Source organism: Seriola lalandi, unplaced genomic scaffold, assembly GCF_002814215.2.
Source record: "Seriola lalandi dorsalis isolate HSWRI2012SDOR001 ecotype SW California unplaced genomic scaffold, Sedor1 jcf7180002054400, whole genome shotgun sequence".
NCBI lineage: Eukaryota > Metazoa > Chordata > Actinopteri > Carangiformes > Carangidae > Seriola > Seriola lalandi.
In genome coordinates, this window is record NW_019524953.1 from 138,513 (window position 1) to 160,442 (window position 21,930).

Sequence of the window (21,930 nt, forward strand, 5' to 3'; positions counted from 1 at the left end):
TTTTCTTTTACTAACCCTAACCTCATCGCTAACCACAGCTGGTTCCTGAGCTACAGCTAACCACAAGTTCATGTTCACACAGCTCTGTACTGTGTTTACATCAGTCCAGCTCCTCATGAACATGCTCCGCCCACTGGAAGCGTCACCACCTATGGCCAGCAGCTGTATCGGATGATGTACATCTGGATTTAAAAGTTGTGGCCTCAGACAAAGACGTTCTCTGACGGACAGACAGCAGAGACCATCTGTTAATGAGAAGGGTCAAATCTGAAGCTAAAGTTTGCTAAGCTAAAAGGAGGGGTCACAAGTATTACTACCAATCAGAAGATGGCTTGAGGTCAAAGGTCACAGCACCAAAAATGAAACATAGCCAATAATGAGGTCAACGTTACCTAGCAACAGAAGTTGTGTGTTAACCTCTGTCAAAACAAAAAGTGTTGATAACTGTTTGATTAAAGAAGATAAGCGACACAAGTAGAAAGTTAATATTGTGGGGCTGGAGTCATTCATCAACTAATTATCAGATCTTGAATCAACCAATAAATGACACAAATAAACGAGGAGCTAATCTTTGCTGCAGGTTTAATTTCAACACTGAGATGCAGGTCACATGGTTCGTCTGTGGTCAGTCACATCTCTGACGTTTAGTTCAAGTGTCAAAGTTTATACTATTCAGATTTAATATAACGTCTGTACAAAATCTACTGATAGAGAGAGAGACAGAGAGACAGACAGGGTGAGAGGTGAGAGGGTGAGAGAGACAGAGAGAGAGAGAGAGGGCCACAGGTCAATGTCTTATTTTGTCTCACCCACCAATAAACAGATTTTAGGGAAATGATGAAGTTGCCATAGTAACAACATCCATCATGCAGAATCACATGTGACGTTTTCATTTATCGTCTCTTCATATAATGAATAAAATGATCTAATTCTCTCATGTTTGAATTCATGATGATCATTACAGGATTTTGTTTTTTAGAAATCTGCAAATGACAAACGTGTTTTTCCTGTAGCTCCTCCTCCTGTCGTTTGCTGCAGCGTCTCAAAACGCAGAATCTACGGAGGTTCTGGACCCACAGAACCTGGCAGGTGTCAGGAGTAAAGTTGCTCATGTGTGAACACGTATTTAATTGAACTGAAGGTCCGTCCACGTTTGACGCTTCACATTGTGGCTGGTGAACACAACACTGTGTCATCATTACATCCCTTATAATAACACACTGTTGTCATGGAAACCTCCACCTATCTGATACCAGACTTCCATCAAACAGACGGGACAGATTAAAACATAATGCTCAGGTCAAACTACATCCTACATTTCCCAGAATGCAACTCAATATACAGGGTTTCTGCAGGTTACCTGTGTAATGATAATACCAGCCACAGTGTGAAGCATGATGGGAAACTGGGACATGTTTCAGAACATCCCCATTGTATATAAGAATAATTCAAAACCATTAATGACTGAGAGATAGACAAGAATATTCATTCATCTAAATTAGAGCTGAAACTTATATTAATGAGTATATATAGATCATGTTTAGATTTGAAACATCGAAAAATAATAAAAGAAATTCTCATCACATTTTGTGGAAACAGATTCAGTGTATAATAAATGAGAAACGCAGCAGATGTTTCCACTGAAACGGATTCAAAAAGAAAATCTGAGGAACACGAGTCTCGTCCTCAAACATGAGACCAACTTTTCTACAGCTGATGTTCAGAAAAATATCGTGTTTATATTGTTTATATTGTGTTTTATTCGGAACAACATGGTCCCTAACATCTGCCAGGCTGCGTAGATATGAGGAGTCACTTTGCACATTATCAGAGAAAACTGGGAGAAGGTGGAGGAGGAAGAGGAGGAAGATGAGGAAGAGGAGGGAGGAGGAGGAGCAGAAGCTTTATTAAGCCTGGAGACATTGATGAACACTTGGAGGTGGCTTCACGCGGTTGAACTTCCTCTTCTCTCAGATCAGAAACCACATGACAGGAAGTTGTCACTGTGAGAGAAGAGAGAAAACATCTGTCCAACACACACCAACACGTTTCCTGTGTGTGAGTCTTTCACTGCAGATCTTCACTTCCAGACTTTGACGATGCCGTCTCTGGACGACGTGACGATGAAGCCTTGTGTGGTCTGAAAGGTGGCGATGTCAGTGATGATGTCGTGGTGTCCCACAGGAAGGGATTCTGGGCCGCGGCGAGGCGAGTCCTCCACCACGCCACTCTTCTGTTTACTGTGAATCTCCTGCACAGAAAGAGTTTATGTTCTTTTGAATAGGTTTTAACCTGATGCGCACAGAGGCATGATGGGAAACAGACTTGTGTGATCTGATGGAATTAATTATTATTATATATTATAATATAATAGTTATTTAATTATTCTATCAAATAAAATATCAAATTAAACTAAATATTAGAGGATGGAGACAACATCACCATCAGCTTCAGTCCTGTGTTTAGACAGGATGCGTTCAGGTGCAGCACTGAGTGTAGGGCTCCGTCCACACGACTATGTTTTCCTTTTAAAACTCATCTCTTTTCCTACGTCTCCTCCTCCGTCCTCACGACTCCAGAGTGCTCAGCCTCTAAAATAGAGACTTGCAAAAACACTGCTGGACCTGTTTTATTTTGAAAACTCTTGGGCTGTGTTTTATTTTGAAAACTCTTGGGCTGTGTTTTATTTTGAAAACTCTTGGGCTGTGTTTTATTTTGAAAACTCTTGGGCTGTGTTTTATTTTGAAAACTCTGTAAACGATAAGGTCACACCCACGGCCTCTCCTGATTGGCTCTCATCAGCCTGGACTACCAGTGGTGAATACAACATGATAATGAATGACAGTGTTACTGACCTTGTTGTCTTTGCTAGCAGCTGTTGTTCACTTACATTCTCTATTTTAATACAATCTACTTCCTGTTTACAGCGGCTCGCACATGCTCAGTGTAGGTGACTGGTCATGTGACATATGTTTTCAGGTGTGTCAGTGTGGACTGAGACCGTTGTGGTTTTAAAACAGAATTTTAAAATGAAAACACAGAGGTGTGGACGCAGTCTCGTCATCTGGGCTTTCACAGTCGCTGTAGTTTTGAGAATAAAACTGAAGAAAATAAAGCTTCAGGTCGTGTTTATGAAATGTGAGACAATGTTCAGCGTCTCATCCACAGACAGGTCAGGTTCACATTTCTCCCATTGACACCACAACACTACAGTTGATCAGGTCATACTGACCTTTAATAAGAGTGTGGTCAGTAACAGGTAACTGGAGACAGAGAACTCATGTTGACTTCACTGTCAGCTGCATCAGGTGTTAATCAGGTGTTTACAGAAGAAAAGACAAACTGACCAATCACAGTTACTCTTGTCTCCATGTTGTAGTTTTACTTTCAATGAGTTCCACACGTGTGTTCAGAGTGTGTCTCTGTACCTGCACGACCTCGGTTCCCTCAATGATCTTCCTGCTGTACAGAACAGACGGACAGTGCAGCGAGTCGTTGGCTCCTCCGGCCACGATGTACGACCTCTCTGGATACGCCAAGTCCCAGAACCTGAACACAGCACAGCTTCATGTTACAACACATGTTCCATGTTCTCGGTCAGTTACAGTGTCAGTGGCTGTTTTACTCTTTAACTAGTTTTCAGTCTCTGTGAGTCACTGTTTTTATTCAAGAGAACTTATGCTGAATTTCACTGAGCCACAGATGTTTTGTTCCTCACTCACTCATAGATCATCATAGATCTATGATCATAGATCTGTAGTAAAAACACTGTTTAAAATCTGCAGCTCCTCAACTAAACACCTGAATCAGTGACAAGTTAGAGAGTAGAGAGCATCAAGTGTTGTTGTGTTGTTGTTCTGTTGTTGTTGTATTATTGTGTTGTTGTTGTTGTTGTTGCTGTGTTGTTGTTGTTGTTGCTGTGTTGTTGTTGTCTTGTTTTGCTGTTGTTTTAGTGTTGTTGTTGTTGTCGTGTTGTTTTAGTGTTGTTGTTGTTGTTGTTGTGTTGTTGTTGTCGGCTTGTTGTTGTTGTGTTGTTTTATTGTTGTTGTTGTTGTTGTGCAGAGGTTGTGGCGGGTCAGACCTGATCCTCATGTCTGACCCGGCCGTCAGCAGCAGAGGGTTTCCATCAGCTGGGCTGCAGTAGATCCCATGAACACTGTGAGGAGACGGCTGTGAAACAAACATCAGCTGTTAAACTTAAAACACTGTGACTTCTGTCTCACACTGACATCATCACGTGTCACACACACCTGCATCTCAGAGAGTGGAGGTGCAGAGCTCGCCCACAGAGTGAATTTACGATCTCCAGTCTCCATGTCCCACATCGACACTTCATTATTCCCCTGGACAGCTAGAGAGAGAGAGAGAGAGAGAGAGAGAGAGAGAGAGAGAGACACTCTGAGTCTCCGTGTGGACAGACTGGTGAAGACTTCCTGATTTTTAACATTTCTTTGTCCTTGAATCTGAATTAAAAAATGTTGAATTGAATAAACACAGAAGAAGAAGATGTCGTCGTCTTACCTGCAATCACTGATGATTGGTAGAGCGGATGCATGAGCAGCCGTCTGATTCGTGCTCGAGCAGGATGGGAGTGGTTTGAAATGGGGAGTTGGAACCGCATATCCCAGCAGGCCATGGTGCCACTGCTCGTACCTGTGGAGGAAATGAAAGACTGGAGCGTGAACGTCATCATCAGCAGAAACAAACGTATGTCTTTCTTCCACAGAGACACTGAACAGACACAGACCGAGACAGAGCCAGCACTGGTGCATGTCCACCGTGAAGGACGTGATGAGTCCCAGGCGGAGGTCGTGGCGGAGCGTCCATGCATTGGAGTTGGAGCGAAGGTCCCAGCCGACTAGCGAGCCGTTGACGGTGGCGTACGCCAGCACAGACTGAGCGCCCGAGTTAAAATGGTGGATATCGACCGCGCAGCCGTCCTCCTGCAGGTCCAGAGACCTGAGAGGAGCCCAGAGGACAGAGTGAGACAGGCGAGACATGTCCGACGTCAGCGCAAAGGTTTTACCTGTGTGTGTGGTACCTGGTCTGGAAGGGCTGGACTTTGGGGGATTTCGGAGGTTTGTTTGCTTCAACCGCCAGCAGCTGGATGGAGCCGTTGTCTGACGCCACGGCTAAGTAATGTGAGCCCTGACAGAAGGTCAGCGTCTTAACATGGCCGCCGATACGAGAGTAGGTCAACACCGACCTGCAGGAAGAGAGAGGATGCTACAGAGCTGAGAACAGGACACTGACCACATCTTCTTACAGATCTGAGGCAATGATTATACATTGGTTATTGATTCCTCCTCCACTGAAACACAGATATTGGTGGAACTGAGGTTGAAGAAGAAGAAGAAAGGGAAGAAGATGAAGAAGAAGAGGAAGAAAAAGAAGAGGAAGAACAAGAAGAAGAGGAAGAAAAAGAAGAAGAACTCAGGCTCTGGTCTTACTCAGTTTTTCAGACCCACCTGGTGGTCGTGGTCTTGCCCTCCATCTTCTGACTGTCCCAGACTTTGACAGTGCCGTCATTGGACGCCGTGGCGAAGATGGAGTGTTCGTCTGAGACCCTGATTCGGTTGACGGCAGCTTTGTGTTCATGGAGGTGGGCGACCAGCAGCCCCTTAGGGTGCCACCCTGAAACACACAGTGACAGCTGTGAGAGGAGGTAGCCCCATGTGAACCAGAGACACGTGTCACCCCTGAACGCACCATCAGCTGAAGGTTCACTAACGCTCAACAAGCTGATGAGACTGAGACGTTCAGGATGTGGTTCGCTCAGATGGGGGGGGGGCAGCGGGTCTCACTGTGTCAAAGTTAACAAAGATCCTACAGGGGAGTGGTACAGTTTGGGAAGCCACGCCTACTGAGGGATGGGGAAGAATGAACAAGCTCCTACAACCGCCCTAAAGACAGAGTGTTACCAGGTGGAGGAGGTCGACTCTCCCACTCTGCGCTCTCCATCATCTGTTTGGCCATGCGCTCAGCGTTGCACTGCTCCCTCTTCTGCTGCACCAGCTGCTGTAGCTCCGCCTTGCAGGTGTTGATGCGGCGCTGGTAGGCGGGGCCACTCACCACCGACTGCAGAACAGGCACCGCCGCGGCCACGGTGCTCTTCCTGATTTGACTGGCCGGCCCGTCAGCAGCCTGCAAACAGATGGATGTAGAAGTCAACAGAAGCTCCAGCTTCTCTGTGAAGCTGTGGTGGTTTTAAACTTTCACTCAATGAATTGTTGAAAGGGAAGTGTCAGAATAAAGGTCTCTGTTGACCTGAGGGTTGGTGTTTACATCAAAGCAAAGTAACAGTAAACACAAAGCACAGGTGAGACTGATAGGAAGGTATCTGGTTATCAACAAGCAACAAGAGTGAAGAACCAGAAGCTGCAGTTCCTCTAACGACCACCAGAGTCTGGCTCCAACAGTGAGTCAGTCCTCATAGACTCCCATGTTAAAATGTCCAACTTTACAGCAGAAATAAACCTGTTTACAGCCTGGTACAAAAACTGTTTTGGTCTCTAGAGATAATTTCCTCCTTCATGACACCTGTTTATATAACTCACCTGTTTATGTTTTATTATTATTATTATTATTATTATGTTTACAGTCTGTGGTTATCAACCAAAGAACTGGATCAATACAAGGTTTGACCTTCTGCTTCAGTATGACCTGAGCTGATCAACATGACGCAGTGTCATGACTCTGGTCATCTGGAACCATCTAACAGACCTGCAGCTCTGAAGTTAAACTTTTTTTTAAGTGAAAAATATTTTATTAGTAGCTGGGTCTGAAATGATTCGACCATTAATTGATTGATTATTCAATCAAAAACATTCTCTTGTTTCTGCCTCTGAAATAAAAGGATTGGACTTTTCTTTCTTTACATGACTGAAACCTCAAGCCTTCGTTTTCTGGACTGTTGGTCGGATAAAACTACAAATCTGAAGAAGCTATAATGAACAGTATCACAGTATCTCAGTATTTTCTGACATTTTATAGACAAAAAAATTCATCTGCAAATTAATCAATAATGAAAATAATCATTACCTGCAGCCCTATGACAATTTATGGTTTCATTTGAATTGATTTACATTTCTTTTACGTGGATACCTGGGTACATATTTCAAAATAATTTCCCAGGATCAAAAACTCAGTCCAGACCAAAGTGTCTTTGGGCCTGTGCTTAAAAAACCTATCAACACATTCAGGGTCGAAGAATCCTCTTTAGAAAACAGTGTTGGTGTGAATCGGCCTCTGGCGGCCGATTCATGTAAATACCAGTAAACCTGGACCACCTGAACGCAGCATTAGAGGGCGAGAGTTACCGTGGCGGGCTGAGCGGAGGCCGGCTCCTGGGATCCGAACATGCTCTTCCACTCCTCGTTCATGGTGGAGTCCTGCTTCGTGTGTTTCCTCGCTGCAGGAAAAAAAACAAGGCGTCAGACTTCTTTCATTCCACAATTAACCAACAAGTCTATAATTCTTTCACAAAACGATTCTTAGAAACATGAGTCGGCCACATGCTCCACAGATGTGCTTCTCATCACACTGAGGAAAATGTTTATCTGCCCTCAGATACAAAAGAAAATATATAATAATTACATTGTTTGAGAGGCACTTACTCGTTTCCAATTAAAACACTCAGAGTCAAGGTTCTTTTATTTTGAAATAAGGTGAAATCTGTGATTTTGAGGACTCAACATTCAGGCAGTGTGGAGTAACTGAGGACTGTCAGATATCTGCACAACACAAAGGGAAAGTAATTCATGTGGGAGATTAGAGGGGGGAGTTTCCTCCAGGCTCTGTTTCTTTGTAATGGTTTGGCTGCAGATGGCAATAATCACTCTGCTGACTTACAGAAACACATCTGGAACACAGAGTCACTGTATCTGCTCTTAAAGATCCACATAGCTCGCCACTATCACGTGCAGATAGTAACGTTAACGACATGTCCCGCTCTGCAGGAGCTGGGTTTGTCTGGACTTTAATTACCTCTCGTTTTGTTTACTAAACACACCAGAATAAAGGCACATTAACCCCTTCATTCCTGACAATTATTTTAACGACCAAGAGAAAAACGGTCATTACAATTTACCCAGAGGCAGTAAGAGATTCAGTTCACTGTGATAAATCACTAAGGAACACAGGAAACCCTCACATTTCACAGACTGACACAAGTTCATTTCATGAGTTTATGTTCAAAATGACTAATGATTAATCACTTATCAAAATAGTTCTGATGAATTATCTGCTGACTGATCGACTACATGTTTCAACTTCTATTTATTTTGATTAATACATTTTTTATTCTCTGGATTTGAATTTGTTTAACTTTTTTTTGATGAATTCCAGTATTTAGAAGATGCAGTTGATCACTGGTTTGAGATGTGCAGCTTGAATGTGATAATCATCTAATTATAAATATTAAACAGGAATGAAACAACAAACTGATCATCTATCACTGCGATTCACATTAAACTGTCTCAAACAACCACTGACCACTTTCCCTTTACACTTCCTGTTATTTCCTGCTCCCCAGAGGATGGAGCCTCATGATTTTAACGACCTTCTGACCTTTGCTCTCTCGACATCAGGACAGAACTTCCACTCATAAAAAGAAGAAATATAAAAACCCAATCCTGATCATGTTCCTGCTCCCCAGAGGATGAACCTTTTATCTTAATGGCATCATGACCTTTCCTCTAGCGCCACCCTCAGGACAAACTTTACACTTTTAGCTGCACTAGTGGTCAAACCTAAACAGCAGACACAGAGACCGACTGAGAACAGGAAGAAAAGAGATTAAACACACAAAGATGCAAGAGAGACAGAGAGAGAGAGAGAGAGAGAGAGACGGGGAAGAACTTTAACCGAGGTTAGTTAAATTAATGTCAGGGTTTTTTTTTATTTCACACACCCTGATTATTGAAATGAGAAAATAACCCACAACATGGAGCTGCAGCAGAACAAATACACAACACACTGTAGTGAAGCGAATCTAGTGTGTGGAGTGAATTAGGCTTTAAATTCAGGGACGTGTTAGATTTTAAATTCAGGGACGTGTTAGACTTTAAATTCAGGGACATGTTAGACTTTAAATTCAGGGACGTGTTAGACTTTAAATTCAGGGACATGTTAGACTTTAAATTCAGGGACATGTTAGACTTTAAATTCAGGGACGTGTTAGACTTTAAATTCAGGGACGTGTTAGACTTTAAATTCAGGGACATGTTAGACTTTAAATTCAGGGACGTGTTAGACTTTAAATTCGGGACATGTTAGACTTTAAATTCAGGGACATGTTAGACTTTAAATTCGGGACGTGTTAGACTTTAAATTCAGGGACGTGTTAGACTTTAAATTCAGGGACGTGTTAGACTTTAAATTCAGGGACGTGTTAGACTTTAAATTCAGGGACATGTTAGATTTTAAATTCAGGGACGTGTTAGACTTTAAATTCGGGACGTGTTAGACTTTAAATTCAGGGACATGTTAGACTTTAAATTCGGGACGTGTTAGACTTTAAATTCGGGACGTGTTAGACTTTAAATTCAGGGACGTGTTAGACTTTTAATTCAGGGACGTGTTAGATTTTAAATTCAGGGACTTGTTAGATTTTAAATTCAGGGACATGTTAGACTTTAAATTTAGGGACATGTTAGATTTTAAATACAGGGACATGTTTGACTTTTCAGGTCCCATGAAACACAATTTGATTGTGTTTAATAAAATCCTGCATCTCTTCCATGACAGCAAGTCGACCTCACGTCTCTGAGATCTTGTGTCAGATCAGTCAGAAAACACAGAAGGTATACATAAGTATTTATAAATGTTCAGATTTAAAAAGGTGAAAACACACAGACGCTGAGTCAGAGGAAACATCAGGGAACAACATGGAGGACGTTGTTTTTGAGTTTCATGGGACCCTGAACAGACTGTTACTTTCATGCCAATCACTTCAAACTGAATCACATGACTCGATGTACCGGATGCTGCAGCGGTGGATTCTGTGAAATGAATGAAAACAACATCTTAATATAAATTTAATCAGAAACAGATGAAGCAGATGGTTGCCGTGGAGACAGACAGAGAGCAGATGGAACTACCGCAGAATTTTATATTCAACTTTACAACATGACAGTTGTATCTGAAGTGACACCTGCTCCAGACACGAGGCTAAACATGAATTATGATTTATTATTGATGACTAAAGATTATATTACTGAGATCAAGACTGGATTCAAAGTGGAAGCAGAGATGAAGGTAAACAACCATTGACTCACCATCAAAAAAGCATTTCATTAAAATGTGGGAAGTTTATTTGATCCCTTTAATTTAATATTCCCATGATATTCCTCAATAACTAGGTTTATTAACTTTTAGTGTCTCTACAATATTTGAAATGATTCCTATGATATGAATGATTGATTATAATTGTGTTATGTATACATGTGTAACTACATCCAGCCCACGGCTCACAGTCTACAACCGAATTCATAAATCACTGACAAAGACATTAAATAATATTATTACACTTCACACTGAGCTTTTTGAGACTAACTTATTAAACTTACACACATTAACGTTAAAAAAGTGGCTTCAGTTTTTGATCATCTCAACATCAGAATGTTTCAGGCTTCAGTTGAACCAAAAAAATTCACTTAATTCACAAACAAATAACTGAGACTTGTTTTCCACACAGCCCCCACAGCTAGTTTGAAAATCACAGAACGGCCACAAACAGACACTATGCACAATGACTAGAGAGATAGAAAACAACTAGAAAGACAGGGGTCAGGGGTCAGCTGGGGGCCCTTCTACCTGTCTGTGCCCAGGGGCTCATTGCCTGATGGATCTGTCCATGCGGAGTGTGCTGCGTCTCTGCTAACCTGAGAAACCCTAAGCTTCATCACGTCACACAGAGACACAATCATCTGAAGGTCCATATGGGACTGCTGTGATGTCCGCAGGATATCACTGTTAATCTGCCTCCAAGTAACAGAGGTGAGTGGGCAGGGCCACGCCACAACTGTAGTGAAGTGCTGTACAGTTCTCTGACTCCTCCTCCATCTGTTACCATGACACCAGAAAGCAGCAGTTCATCTTTCCTCCTTAAGAAATTGGTTTTCTGTCCCTCTCATAATAAAAGTTCAGTCTGAGGGTGTTTTATAAAACACATGTTGAGCTCCACATGAACAAATAAACATTTCTCTTCATCCCTCACAGCCTTTACAGACGTGCAGTTTTCATCAAGCAGAATTCCTTCTGCAGTAAATGTTTAAAACAGAGCAGGGCTGAACTCAATCTGATACTCATTAACATATGAAAAACTTCAGTCTAATTCAAAATTTATTTGAAGTAAAAACAACAGTTTGCAGTTACACAAAACCCCACATTTGTTCTGGGTGTTAGTGGATCAGCAGGTTTTGAATGATCCAGATCCAGATGTTCAGATCCTGATTAAGCTTTCCCTGAGACTCAAGAGTCTGAACCGTCTGGATTTCTTCTCATGCTGTTGACTCTGTTTGGCATCACTCCTCTCGGCTGCTTTAACATTTTACTGATTGTGTTCTAGTGGTGTAAATACGATGATGAAGACTCTGCTCTCTCCGTCTGTCCCATGGTCACCACTGAAACTAAAAGCTGATGTCTCTGCAGTTGCTGCTCTAAAGTGATGGAACCAGTTTCCATTAGAAACAAGATGAACTCCCTCCATCTCCATTTTTAAATCTAAAGACACATTTTTCTTGGACTCTCTAAACTTTTAGTTCACTGTCATGTTGATACCTGTGTATTTGCTCCTTGTTGTTTTCTTGTTCTTGTCAGTTTGTTTATATGTTTCTGTATATTTACTCTGCTTTCATTATGTTTTTCACTATTTTATACATTGTACACTTTCATTATTTTAATGTTCTCTGTGCAGCTCAAACTAACGTGTGTGTGTGAGCTGAGTCAACTAATGTTGACTCAACTAATGTTGACTCAGCTCTGAACTGAACATGATGCATTTATTTCAACAGGAATAAATGTTTATGGTTGTGCATCTTTCCATTGTCTTTATTTTTGAACCTACACTAAATCACCGAGGCCGATGACTCTAAAGATATGAAAAACTAAGTGAAGGAAAGTAGAGTAGGAAATAGATGAAATGTTTCTACCCTCTGATCAATTCATCCAGCTGATGAACTGATTAATAATTCAGCTGATTGTTTCAGCTTTTCCAAACACAAAAACCTTATCAAGTCATAAACACCATGAGCTGATGAAAAGACTGAACTGTATATAAGTAATAAATATACAAGGCTTTTATTGTGGTAAACTGTGTGTGAGTGTACCTCTCTTGTCCTCGGCCTCTGGCTTGGGTTTGACCAGGTCGACTTGGCGGCCTGTGATGCCGAGCAAGGCGAGGTCGATGACGCCGGTCTGGGCTGCCTCTCCCAGGTGGCTCTGCTCGCCCATGTTGGCTTTGGCCTTGTTGGATTTCAGCATGAAGTCTTTGAGCGCCAGCAGCTTGTCCTCCTCCGCCTCTGTCATCCCCTGAGCAGCAGAGGACAGGAGACAGGAAGCAGTGAACACAGGTCTGGATGCAGACAGAGGAGACCGAGACAGGAAACTAGATGATGGACTGGTCTTCCTTCAGCCTCAGCTCTGTTCATGATCACAGGACTTTCATTTCCTTCATTAATACTGAGTTGAAGGACGTGTACTCCACCCCATGGTTTACATGAAAATAAACTTCCTGGTTTATAGAAACATGGAGATGCTCCATAAGCTTCATATAAAGCTCCTCTGCTGCTCTACATCTGATCCTGAGGAAGACTACAGTCATTATTATTATCATCTGGGATAGACAATATTGGGCAAAAATGAATTATGAGATTATGGAGGAGGTACTGAAAATATCTGTTTCTGCTTTGAGTGTCTGTATTTGGGTGAGAGACTGAATACTGTCAATGTGTTTAATGTCTTTTTAATCGGAAGTGGGAAAAAAAAGAAAATGCGTGAAAACAGAAATTCCTCCGGTTGAGAACTGGTTCAATGTGACTCATATTTTTGTGACGGAGAAATGTGAAGTGTTGAAGTGCTCACTGATTTCTGAGTGATCCAATTGATGGACTGTACATTAAGATGTAATGAATAAAGACTCAGGTGGACTTGAACCAGGGATGCTGCTGCTCATGGTCGTGAATTAAACCCTGATAAAATTCAGGTACAGTGTTATCTGATTTTTTAACTCTATAAAAGTCATATTGGACTCCCAGGATCAGTCCAGATCTAATCCAGCGATCAGTGGAGGAAATCTGGGATTTGGCTCCACATTTCCTGCCTTCGCCTCTCTGTTCCATCAGTGTCAGAGCTTTTCTCTGATCCTGTCAACAAATACTGATATGAAAGTGTTCTGAGAATCCAATGTTTAAATACAGTGTTGTGTGTTCCCATCAGTAAACCAGTGAGCAGTGTTTAAAACTCTGCCTTTGTGTTTGTACAGACATCACCTGCTGGAGGAGTGACATTGTCAGAGGACCTGGTGACTGACTGGAAACAGGAAGCAGAAAAAACAGTGTGTGACAGAGTCTAAGATCTGATCTGATCGGTCAGACTTCAAACACTGGGAGATATTTTAATCTGACAGCACGTTTGACTTCTCTACAGACTTTGAAAAAAAACTTTATCTGTATCAAATGTGCAAATAAATGTGATATGAGTTCCACATGTGAATGAAGCTGATGTTCTCTCTGGTCTCGAAATGCTGTTTCACACCAATGTGGGTTTTCCTCAGAACATTAAGTATAAAAAGCCTCACACGTCGAATCTGTTTTCCACATGGAGCTTTTCCAAAAATGAACCTTCATCTAAAAGCTACGCCCCCAGTGTGAGGGACTGTCTGTTTAATCTGGATTCAGTTGGAACTTTTTAAGGCAGCATGTGTTTATGAAACTCTGCATCAGCAATGTAACACACACTGTAAAAACTATGATGAAACATCTGAGTTTGGTGGAAAGAGGTGCATGACTCTTGTTTCAGAAGTTCCACAGAAACCTTTGGCGCTTGTGGTTTAATTCTGAAGAACTCCCTCAAAGAATCCAAAAACCTTGAACCTTCATTTAATGAAAGTGATTCTGGGGAAAAACAATGAGTCTGAGTGAGATCCTGCAGGATGAATCAAAACAGCATGGAGGCTGTCTGCGCACACACGCGCGCACGCACACACACGCAGCTACAGATTTCCAACACTGTGTGAATGTGCTCATGTCTGCTGTCTGTTAAACACCAGGCTGAAAAGCTGTGTTTCACTGCCCCCTCTGGTTCAGTGTTCAGTCTAACCACAGTATGACCCCCCCCCCCCATCATTAACATGATGTATAACATGTCTACTCCTCGTTATTGTGAGTTTGAGGATAATCACATGTCCCTGCTTTGACTCTGATAACAACCTGTTTATTTCTGTGAACTTTCAAATCAAACAGAAAATCTATTTCAAATGGTTAATTTCACTGGAAATGTTTCCATGATGTTTTTTTATCTGGAACTAGTTTCTACTAAAACTATGTGAAATTTCAAAGACACTTGGGGTGAGCTGGCTCCTTTAACCGGGAGGTTAGACATCCATGTTGGTGTTGGTCCAACAAACACTTACTTTGAATCTTAGATAAACAGGAAATTTTTCATTAGGGGGGTGTTTTTCATGAGAAGTGAAAAGATCCATCAGCCTGTGTCACTACATGTTTAGAGAAGTCATTAGAAAGAGAACTTGTCAGAACTTAGAAGAAAACCTCAGTGGTTGGTTTAGTGAAAGGACTCTGTCATATTGTCTCTGCTGCTGATAAACTCACTGAGACCCAGAAAACTACAGCTCCTGATTAGACACCAGAGGCTGCTCCTTGATCGTAAGTGAAACACATGAAAACTTGTTCCAATGTTTAATCTTTCCTAAAAAAAAACACCTTCCTCTCCGATTGGTTCAGCCTGATTTTATTTTAAAAGAGTAACTTGCAACAAAATCCATTTTAGTTTCATGTAGAGTCACTATAATATACCAGCAGACAGTGATCTCAGTCTGTAGTGTGGGACTGAAGCCGATGACGCAGTGCATGTGTCTAAAAACCAAAACTAAAGGGGCTGAAAGTTCTTCAGAGAAGTTAGAGCAGGTTTAAAGCTCCATGTTTCTTCTTCTTCTTCTGTGTTTTATTTGAAGTGTTGATCCATAAGAAGATATAAAACCATCTCCTCTCTCAGGCTTCTCTCTGGAGCTCTAGTGACAACAGTTTTCTGAGTGATCAAATAAAAATACAGCAGATTTCAGGTAAAACACTCAGAGAAACCAAATCCTGCAAGGTTTGGATGGAGAGTCCAGGTGGGCGGGGCTTGGTGACTGCTTTGTTGTGACATAAAGTATAGAACTTAGACCTGATCTATAATCAAACAACACATGGACAGAGACCTTTAAACTGGAAAGAGCTTTAAGTTTGGTTTTGACTTCAGTTGAAACAAAAATTTTCCCTGCCTCTTTAAAATCCATCACATGTGATGGACAGCGTGTGACTGAGCCGTGTTGTTCTAACCTGTGAGAGCAGCTTCTTGAGGAGCTGAGCGATGGCCGGGTCCTCGGGAGTGGGGCATTCTGGGATAGATCCAGCGCGCTTCTTCTGCCGCAGCAGCAGGTGTCGAAAGAGGCTGGCGATGTCTTTGGAGCGCAGGGCGTAGTCGAAGATGGAGCGACTCACTGGCTCCTTCAGGACACTCAGCAGCACCAGCTCCTTATCGATCTGAGGAGAGACAGAGGGGGAGGGGGGACAGGTGTGTGAAGAGGAGGATGACGTGGCGGGACCTACAGGTGAGATGAGGGCTGGATGATGATGTGACTCACCTGGATGATGGGCTGGGTGATGAAGGGGTTGAGGTGGGGCATCAGTTTGCAGTAGACGTCGGCCACATTGAGGTGCTGAGCGACCACGGTGATGAAGCCCACCGCCCCGTAACGGATCCACAGGTTGGGGTGACACAGGAACGGAGCTACAGCAAGCAGGAAGGACAAATTAAAGAAGAATGGTCTGTGACATGTCGTGGCCCCTTGATGCGCCCCCCCCCGGGTTCTTACCAATATCACTAACAAACTCGTAGATATGAGGTTTCTGCAGCAGGCCCAGCTGACACATGCAGGTGAGAGAGTTGAGAGCTTTGTAGATGACAAACTCCTCGGTGTCGCTCAGACCCTGCTGCAGGAGAGGCTTCAGGATGGACGAGCTCTGCCAGCCCACGTATGCCGCCACACCTCCAGTTCCACAGCAGAGAGAGCAAGAGAGCGAGAGCGAGAGAGAGAGGACAGATCACTTCTCCTTCCATCAGCTGATAATTAAAAACTGTGATTCTCACACATGGCAACACATTCAAAAAGCATCTCTAAGGTTCAGAGAAACTAGAATCACCTCCTCGTGGTCGTATCCCTCCGCCACTCAGACAAGCTTCAGGTTACATCCCTGTTTATCCAGTCATAGAAAATATGAACCATTTGTGTGTTTTGTGAGGTCACCATGACCTTGACCTTTGACCATCAAAATCTAACCAGTTCCTCCTTGAGTTCAAGTGAATGTTTGTGCCAAATTTGAGGATAAGATATCGTATCCATGAGAGTGAAATGGACGGACAACCTGAAAACAAAATGGCTGCCGGCTCTGACTGTCGCCGGCCTGGAGAAATAAAAACCCTGTCTCTGCAGAGAAAGAACAGATGGAGCTCTCTCTAAAAAACCTGGTCTATCTGGCACGTGTGAAGACTCAGAGGCGTCTTACCCACGATGCTGTCGAAGAAAGCTCCGCGCAGGTGCCAGTCGTTCTTGTCGTTGAGGAAGGTGATCATGTGAGACAGTAGAACATCGTTGGCTTTCTGTCGGCCGAAGAAGACGCAGAGACGCGTGATGCCGTTCTCCATCAGCGACTGTTTGACGATGTTCTCCGAGTCGCTCAGCAGCGTCACCACTTTCTGCTGCACCATCTCATGCAGCGCCTGCAGCTCTGAACATTAAACACACAGGACTTTCACGCTCTTATATATGTGTTATATATATTGTGTACAGTATTTATTGCACCAGTGATGGTTTTTCCCATGTTGTCTTACTATAGTAACATATAGTTTAGGATTTGTTTTGTACCACTTCCTTTCTTTTCCTAATGTGTACAGTTGTCTCACACTTGTTGTGTATTTCTGTGTTTATTTAATATCTACTCTATGTGCCTTTTAAATTGCCCCCTGGGGACAAACAGAACACGTTTAAAACCAGCAGCAGGAAGTCAGCTGGTGTGTTTCTGTACCTGAGTCGTAGTTTTCGTTGGGGTGAAGTGTTTCCTCCGTGTCCTCCCCGTTCAGGTCCTGCTCTGTGTTCACGTTGTTTTCCTGAACCAGCTCCAAGAACCTCAGCGCGCTCTCTGCCAGATGAGCTATGTTCTCTGAAATCAACAGACAAGAATGAAGAACGGGACAAACAGCTGTGGGTTTGAACAAGACTTCCTGTAAAAGAAAACACTTTATTCCAGAGCTGGTGACCACAGACCTGCGTACGCAAGCCTGACGATGGTGGCGTCATCCTGAGCGAGGTGGGCGATGCCTGGCAGGATGTACTCTGGGTAGATGTTGACGTCGTTCCTCGGCACCTCCTTCACCAGCGCCAGCACTTTGGCCAGAGTCCTCACGGCCTGAGCGCGCACGCGGGGCATGGGGTCGTTACAGAAGTGCAGCAGGTAGGGCGTGATGCGGTCCAGCAGGATGTCGACGCCGAGCCGGGGAGCCAGGTGCAGGACGAGCTCCAAGGCGGCCAGTTTGGAGTCACAGGAGTGCAGCGTCTGCAGGCAGGAGGTGATGACGGACACCAGGACGATGAGGCCCTGCTCCTCCCTGGAGCTCAGCACGCGCTCGCTGCTTTCCTGAGATGAAGACGAGGAGGAGGAGCCTGAAAGGAAAGGAGCTTTTGTGTTGAAGTTGAAGGTATTTCACTGTGTAACCAATACAATGTTGAGACCAGCTCTCACCTCCTCGCAGGTTGTGCAGGATGTTGTCGAGGTCTTTTCGGATGACGAGCACTCGCTCATCAGCTGACTGGAAGGTCTCTTTGGCGAACTGAGCCATGTACGGCTGCAGGAAGGTGTAGAAGATGTCAGGGAAGGCTTTGCCTCTCTGCTGCTTCAGATACTCCTCCGCCATCAGACGCTTCTCAGGCTCCCGCTGCACCATCTGAGCCACCTGAGGGATCATACAGTCAGGTTGTTTGTGCTGTGATCACCATGTGACTGCTGGTTTCCAGTCAGGGTTCAGCAACACATATTTCTTTACATGTGAGAGAACATTCCCTGTTGTACTGAAGAGACTGATTGACTGACTGATTGACTGACTGTCTCTCCGCTAAATCACAAAGTTAACACCTGCCTCAATTGAAAATCACCTGTCATCCTACTGACCACCCAGGAAGTGATATAAACCCACCCATTTCCCTCCAAACCACTGAGAGCAAAGAACCACTGTGAGCTGAAGAGTGGACTTTTCAAACCTCCTGTTATTATATTAGGTTAATGTTAAAGCAGTTTTTCATTTAGCATTCTATTGCTGTGTGGCTCTTAAATGTTTATTGTCTTATGTTCCATGACGTTCCTGTTTGATAGCCAGAAACACCACAACTCCTGCCGCGGACAAAACTGTTACCAGCTCTCGGATGCTCCGGTCCTCTATCTTCATGAGGACCTGCTCCGTCTGGAAATGTCCTTTACGATACGCCAGCAGCTGGGACAGATCGAAGAGCGGGACGCCCTCAGTGAACAGCTCAGCTATCACACAGCCTGAAGACACATGGACACAAAGAAGACACAGTCTGGGTCAAAACTAAGAAACAGATTAAATATATTTACAGCTGCTGCTGCTGAAAATTTATTAAAGCTCCATATATGGAGCTTTAATACATCCTGTTGTGATTTGGCACATTATAAACTATAAACTGAACTGACTTCCTTATTATAAAGCCAGTGGTTCAAAACCTGGGGGTCGGAAATCTGATGATTTGTTTGAGATATTGAACCTGATTATAACCCACTGAACTATGCAACAAAGGGTCACGAGAGGACCGAGTCATGTGATCTTGGCCCGTCATGCTGTACCTGCAGAGAAGATGTCCATGGCCTGTTTGAGCTCCCCTCTGCTCCTCTGGTTGTTATTGGTAAGGTCCACCAGCGGCGTGTTCTGGTCGCTCTCTGTGGTAAACATACTTCCATCCACAAACCTCTCTGGTGCGATGTAGCATGTCCTCCGTCTGGACGTGTCGAAGAAGTAGTTGAAGTCTGCGGGGTTGTCCTCCGGCAGGTACGTGGGCTTGAAGCTGGCAAAGTCAGTGAGCAGCACCCAGTTCCAGCTGGTCACCATCACATTCTCCGTCTTAATGTCCCCGTGACGGACGCCAGCTTTGTGCGCCTGGTCAACGGCGTTGAGGATCTGGAAGGCGAGCCAGCGTTTCTCCACGTTGTTGAGGAATGGCCGGGTGCTGATACGGTCGTACAGATTGTCCCGAACGTACTGGCGGAACAGGATCGCAGCTTTCTCCGTCAGGGAGGTTTTCTGGAAGGGAAGGCAGTTCTGGCAGGAGTGCAGCCGGATCTTCAGCTCCTCCAGCTCCTGCTTGTAGCTGGTCAGAGGCAGCGAGGGGTCCTGGATGGCGAAGACTTTGACCACCACCAGGCCCTCCCGGTGTTTAGCCCGGGCCACCTTGAAGAAGCGAGTGCTGCCCAGGCTCTTATCATACTCATGGTCATGGATGTCTGAGAAGTAACTGTCCACAGACAGGATCTGAGAGGGCGCGATGCCAGCCAGCTGATTTCCCATCACGCCTCAACGAACGACTGTGGAAAAAAAAAGTTCAAATCATTTTCAGGTTCTCACAGGAGCAATTTAAAAGAAATCAGCACAGAGACTCTCAGACTTTTTCCACTGCAGGAACAAAACCAAACCCACTGTCTCTGGTTCTGCTTTTGTTTCCTCTGATTTCACTTTGAGACTCTCTTCAAGAGATCGGAGATTTCCCTACAATCACTCAGTCACTGAGAACACGTTTCTCCCAATTGACTGAAGCTTCTGACGTCTATCTACAGGATTTTATGCACTGCAGCCACGTGATTGGCAGGTGTACAGGTGTTCCTAATAAAGTGCTGTGTGGCTGCATGAAACAGAGCAAAGCAGAAAAGCCGAGACACTGGAGAGGTATAGAACCAGAGAACTTAAAAATTTCTTAAACGATTAGTTGCCAATTTATTTTCTATTGATCAACTAACCAATAAATCAGTAAAAGATTGCAGCCCTAATCACACACTACAGTTGGTCCTGCTGTCACATTTATAATGAACAATATCTCAGTAAATGACTTGTATATTACAGTGGTTTGTAAATGACAGTGGGAACACAAGGAAATGGCTTCTACCAAAGCTTCAAAAGATTCTTCAAAGCTGCAACTAATGATTATTTCCAATTAATGAAAAATCACAAATTGTCAAAGAAGTCACAACTTTGCAAAGCCGAAGATGCCTCGTTCATGTGTCATGAATTGCTCAAACCAAAGTCCAAAAACCCAAAAGTAGTTAGATTACAAAGAATAAATGACAAAGGAAGGGAATTGTGAATCTTTCACTAATTGATTAATACAATAGGTGCTGATTGTTGTGCTGTGCAATGACTCATCAGTTAATCAACTAATTGTTTGAGCTCAGTTCAGGTTACGGAAGGAACCAGGTTACAGAGGGCTGAGTTCCTGCTCTTGAGGTGAGCTAAAAAAGCGTGAGCCTGAGAAACTTACAGCAACGGAGGAGTAAATAACTCACAGGTGCAGCCTCTGCTGTAGCATGAAGCTTCTCCCACAATGGAAATAAAAGGCTAAAGCAACAGACAGAATGAGATCAGAGCTTAGTTTGACTGTGTGTTTATCATTGAGCGTTAACAGGAGATCAACTCCACCACCAAGAGGTGGGATTAGCCTCCATCTCTCCCTGGTTCTCCGTCCAGCTACACAACAATTTAAATCCTAGTTTTCTGACATGTTTGTGCCTGTACTGCTGTCAAACATCTGGATTACACATCTGGTGTTAGACTCAGAATAAAGCAGATGTGGAGCAAACCTCCACATCAGCTGGTGCAGTACCTGAAGGAGCGGTCACATGATTCAGCTCCACAAACAACAGTCTGACAGCGCTAACTTAGCATGCAAGCTAAACTAACACCCACACCACTTCTGTCCGTGTTAGAACAATTAAAATACATTGTAAATGTAATGTTACCGGCTGATGAAGTGGCCTCAGTTGCTGTTGACAGGCTGTTGTTGTTGTTGTTGTTGTTGTTGTTGTTGTGTTAGCTTTAGCAGGCTAACAGTAGTCGATGTCCCTTCGGTTCCAGTGACACCGCTAACTGCCGCTAACGGTAACAAACTTCAGCCTGAATTCAGATTAACCGTCTTCATGTCGTGTCTCGGTTCGTCAGCTACAGCAGCCAATCAGCTGCCGTCCTCTTCTGCCACCGGTGAAACGCCGCGCCGCGGTAAACTGACGGTAACCGTGAATATTAAACAAAAGTAGCAGCCTGAATCACGAAGCTAACCAGCTAACCGATTAGCCGAGTTGTTGTTATGAATCCGGGTCTGAGCGGAACTGCAAAAATCGTCAATTGAGAAGATGAAGGACTCTGTACTTTTCTGTCAGAAGAAGTCTTTCACTTAAATTATATATTTGTTCTTTTTTTAATTCATGTATTTGTTCTTTTCTTTTTTTTAATCATTATTAGTTGTCTTTTTGTTAATTTTATATTTTTATTTTATTTACAGTAAGAACTGGCATGTCAGATCGTAATTTTCCAATTTGAATAAAGGAGAATAACTCTGTACTTTAAATAAATAGTCGGTACATTTTGCATTATCAATAC

General features: G+C 43.5%; 1 protein-coding gene across 4 annotated transcripts; it reads right to left on the reverse strand.

Moving 5' to 3' along the window:
• Nucleotides 1–565: 565 nt before the first annotated feature.
• pik3r4 (phosphoinositide-3-kinase, regulatory subunit 4) lies at nt 566–21,639 on the reverse strand. 4 transcript variants are annotated; one of them, XM_023409630.2, is made up of 22 exons: nt 21,294–21,639; nt 19,134–19,868; nt 18,685–18,818; nt 18,018–18,228; nt 17,543–17,938; nt 17,304–17,438; nt 16,785–17,006; nt 16,094–16,267; nt 15,863–16,008; nt 15,558–15,761; nt 12,330–12,531; nt 9,981–10,001; nt 7,320–7,411; nt 5,922–6,144; nt 5,469–5,634; nt 5,042–5,206; nt 4,748–4,959; nt 4,522–4,653; nt 4,251–4,351; nt 4,082–4,170; nt 3,429–3,549; nt 566–2,251 (listed from the first exon to the last, which is right to left on the reverse strand). In XM_023409630.2, exons 2-22 carry the CDS (start codon nt 19,849–19,851, stop codon nt 2,081–2,083), a joined length of 4,035 nt encoding a protein of 1,344 aa, XP_023265398.1. In that variant the 5' UTR covers nt 19,852–19,868; nt 21,294–21,639; the 3' UTR covers nt 566–2,080. The 4 variants fall into 4 exon arrangements, with proteins under 4 accessions (XP_023265398.1, XP_087031072.1, XP_023265399.1 ...); XM_087174946.1 differs by having other exon boundaries at nt 17,543–17,953; XM_023409631.2 differs by lacking the exon at nt 9,981–10,001 and having other exon boundaries at nt 21,294–21,638.
• Nucleotides 21,640–21,930: the final 291 nt, after the last annotated feature.

Coding starts and splice junctions, on each gene's coding strand:
- pik3r4 (XM_087174946.1), bottom strand. CDS start 19,851: ATGGGAAATCAGCTGGCTGGCATCGCGCCCTCTCAGATCCTGTCTGTG. Junction 18,819..19,133: donor CATGGACATCTTCTCTGCAG/GTACAGCATGAC, acceptor ATGTGTCTTCAG/GCTGTGTGATAGCTGAGCTG. Junction 4,960..5,041: donor GTCCAGCCCTTCCAGACCAG/GTACCACACACA, acceptor GGCTCCTCTCAG/GTCTCTGGACCTGCAGGAGG.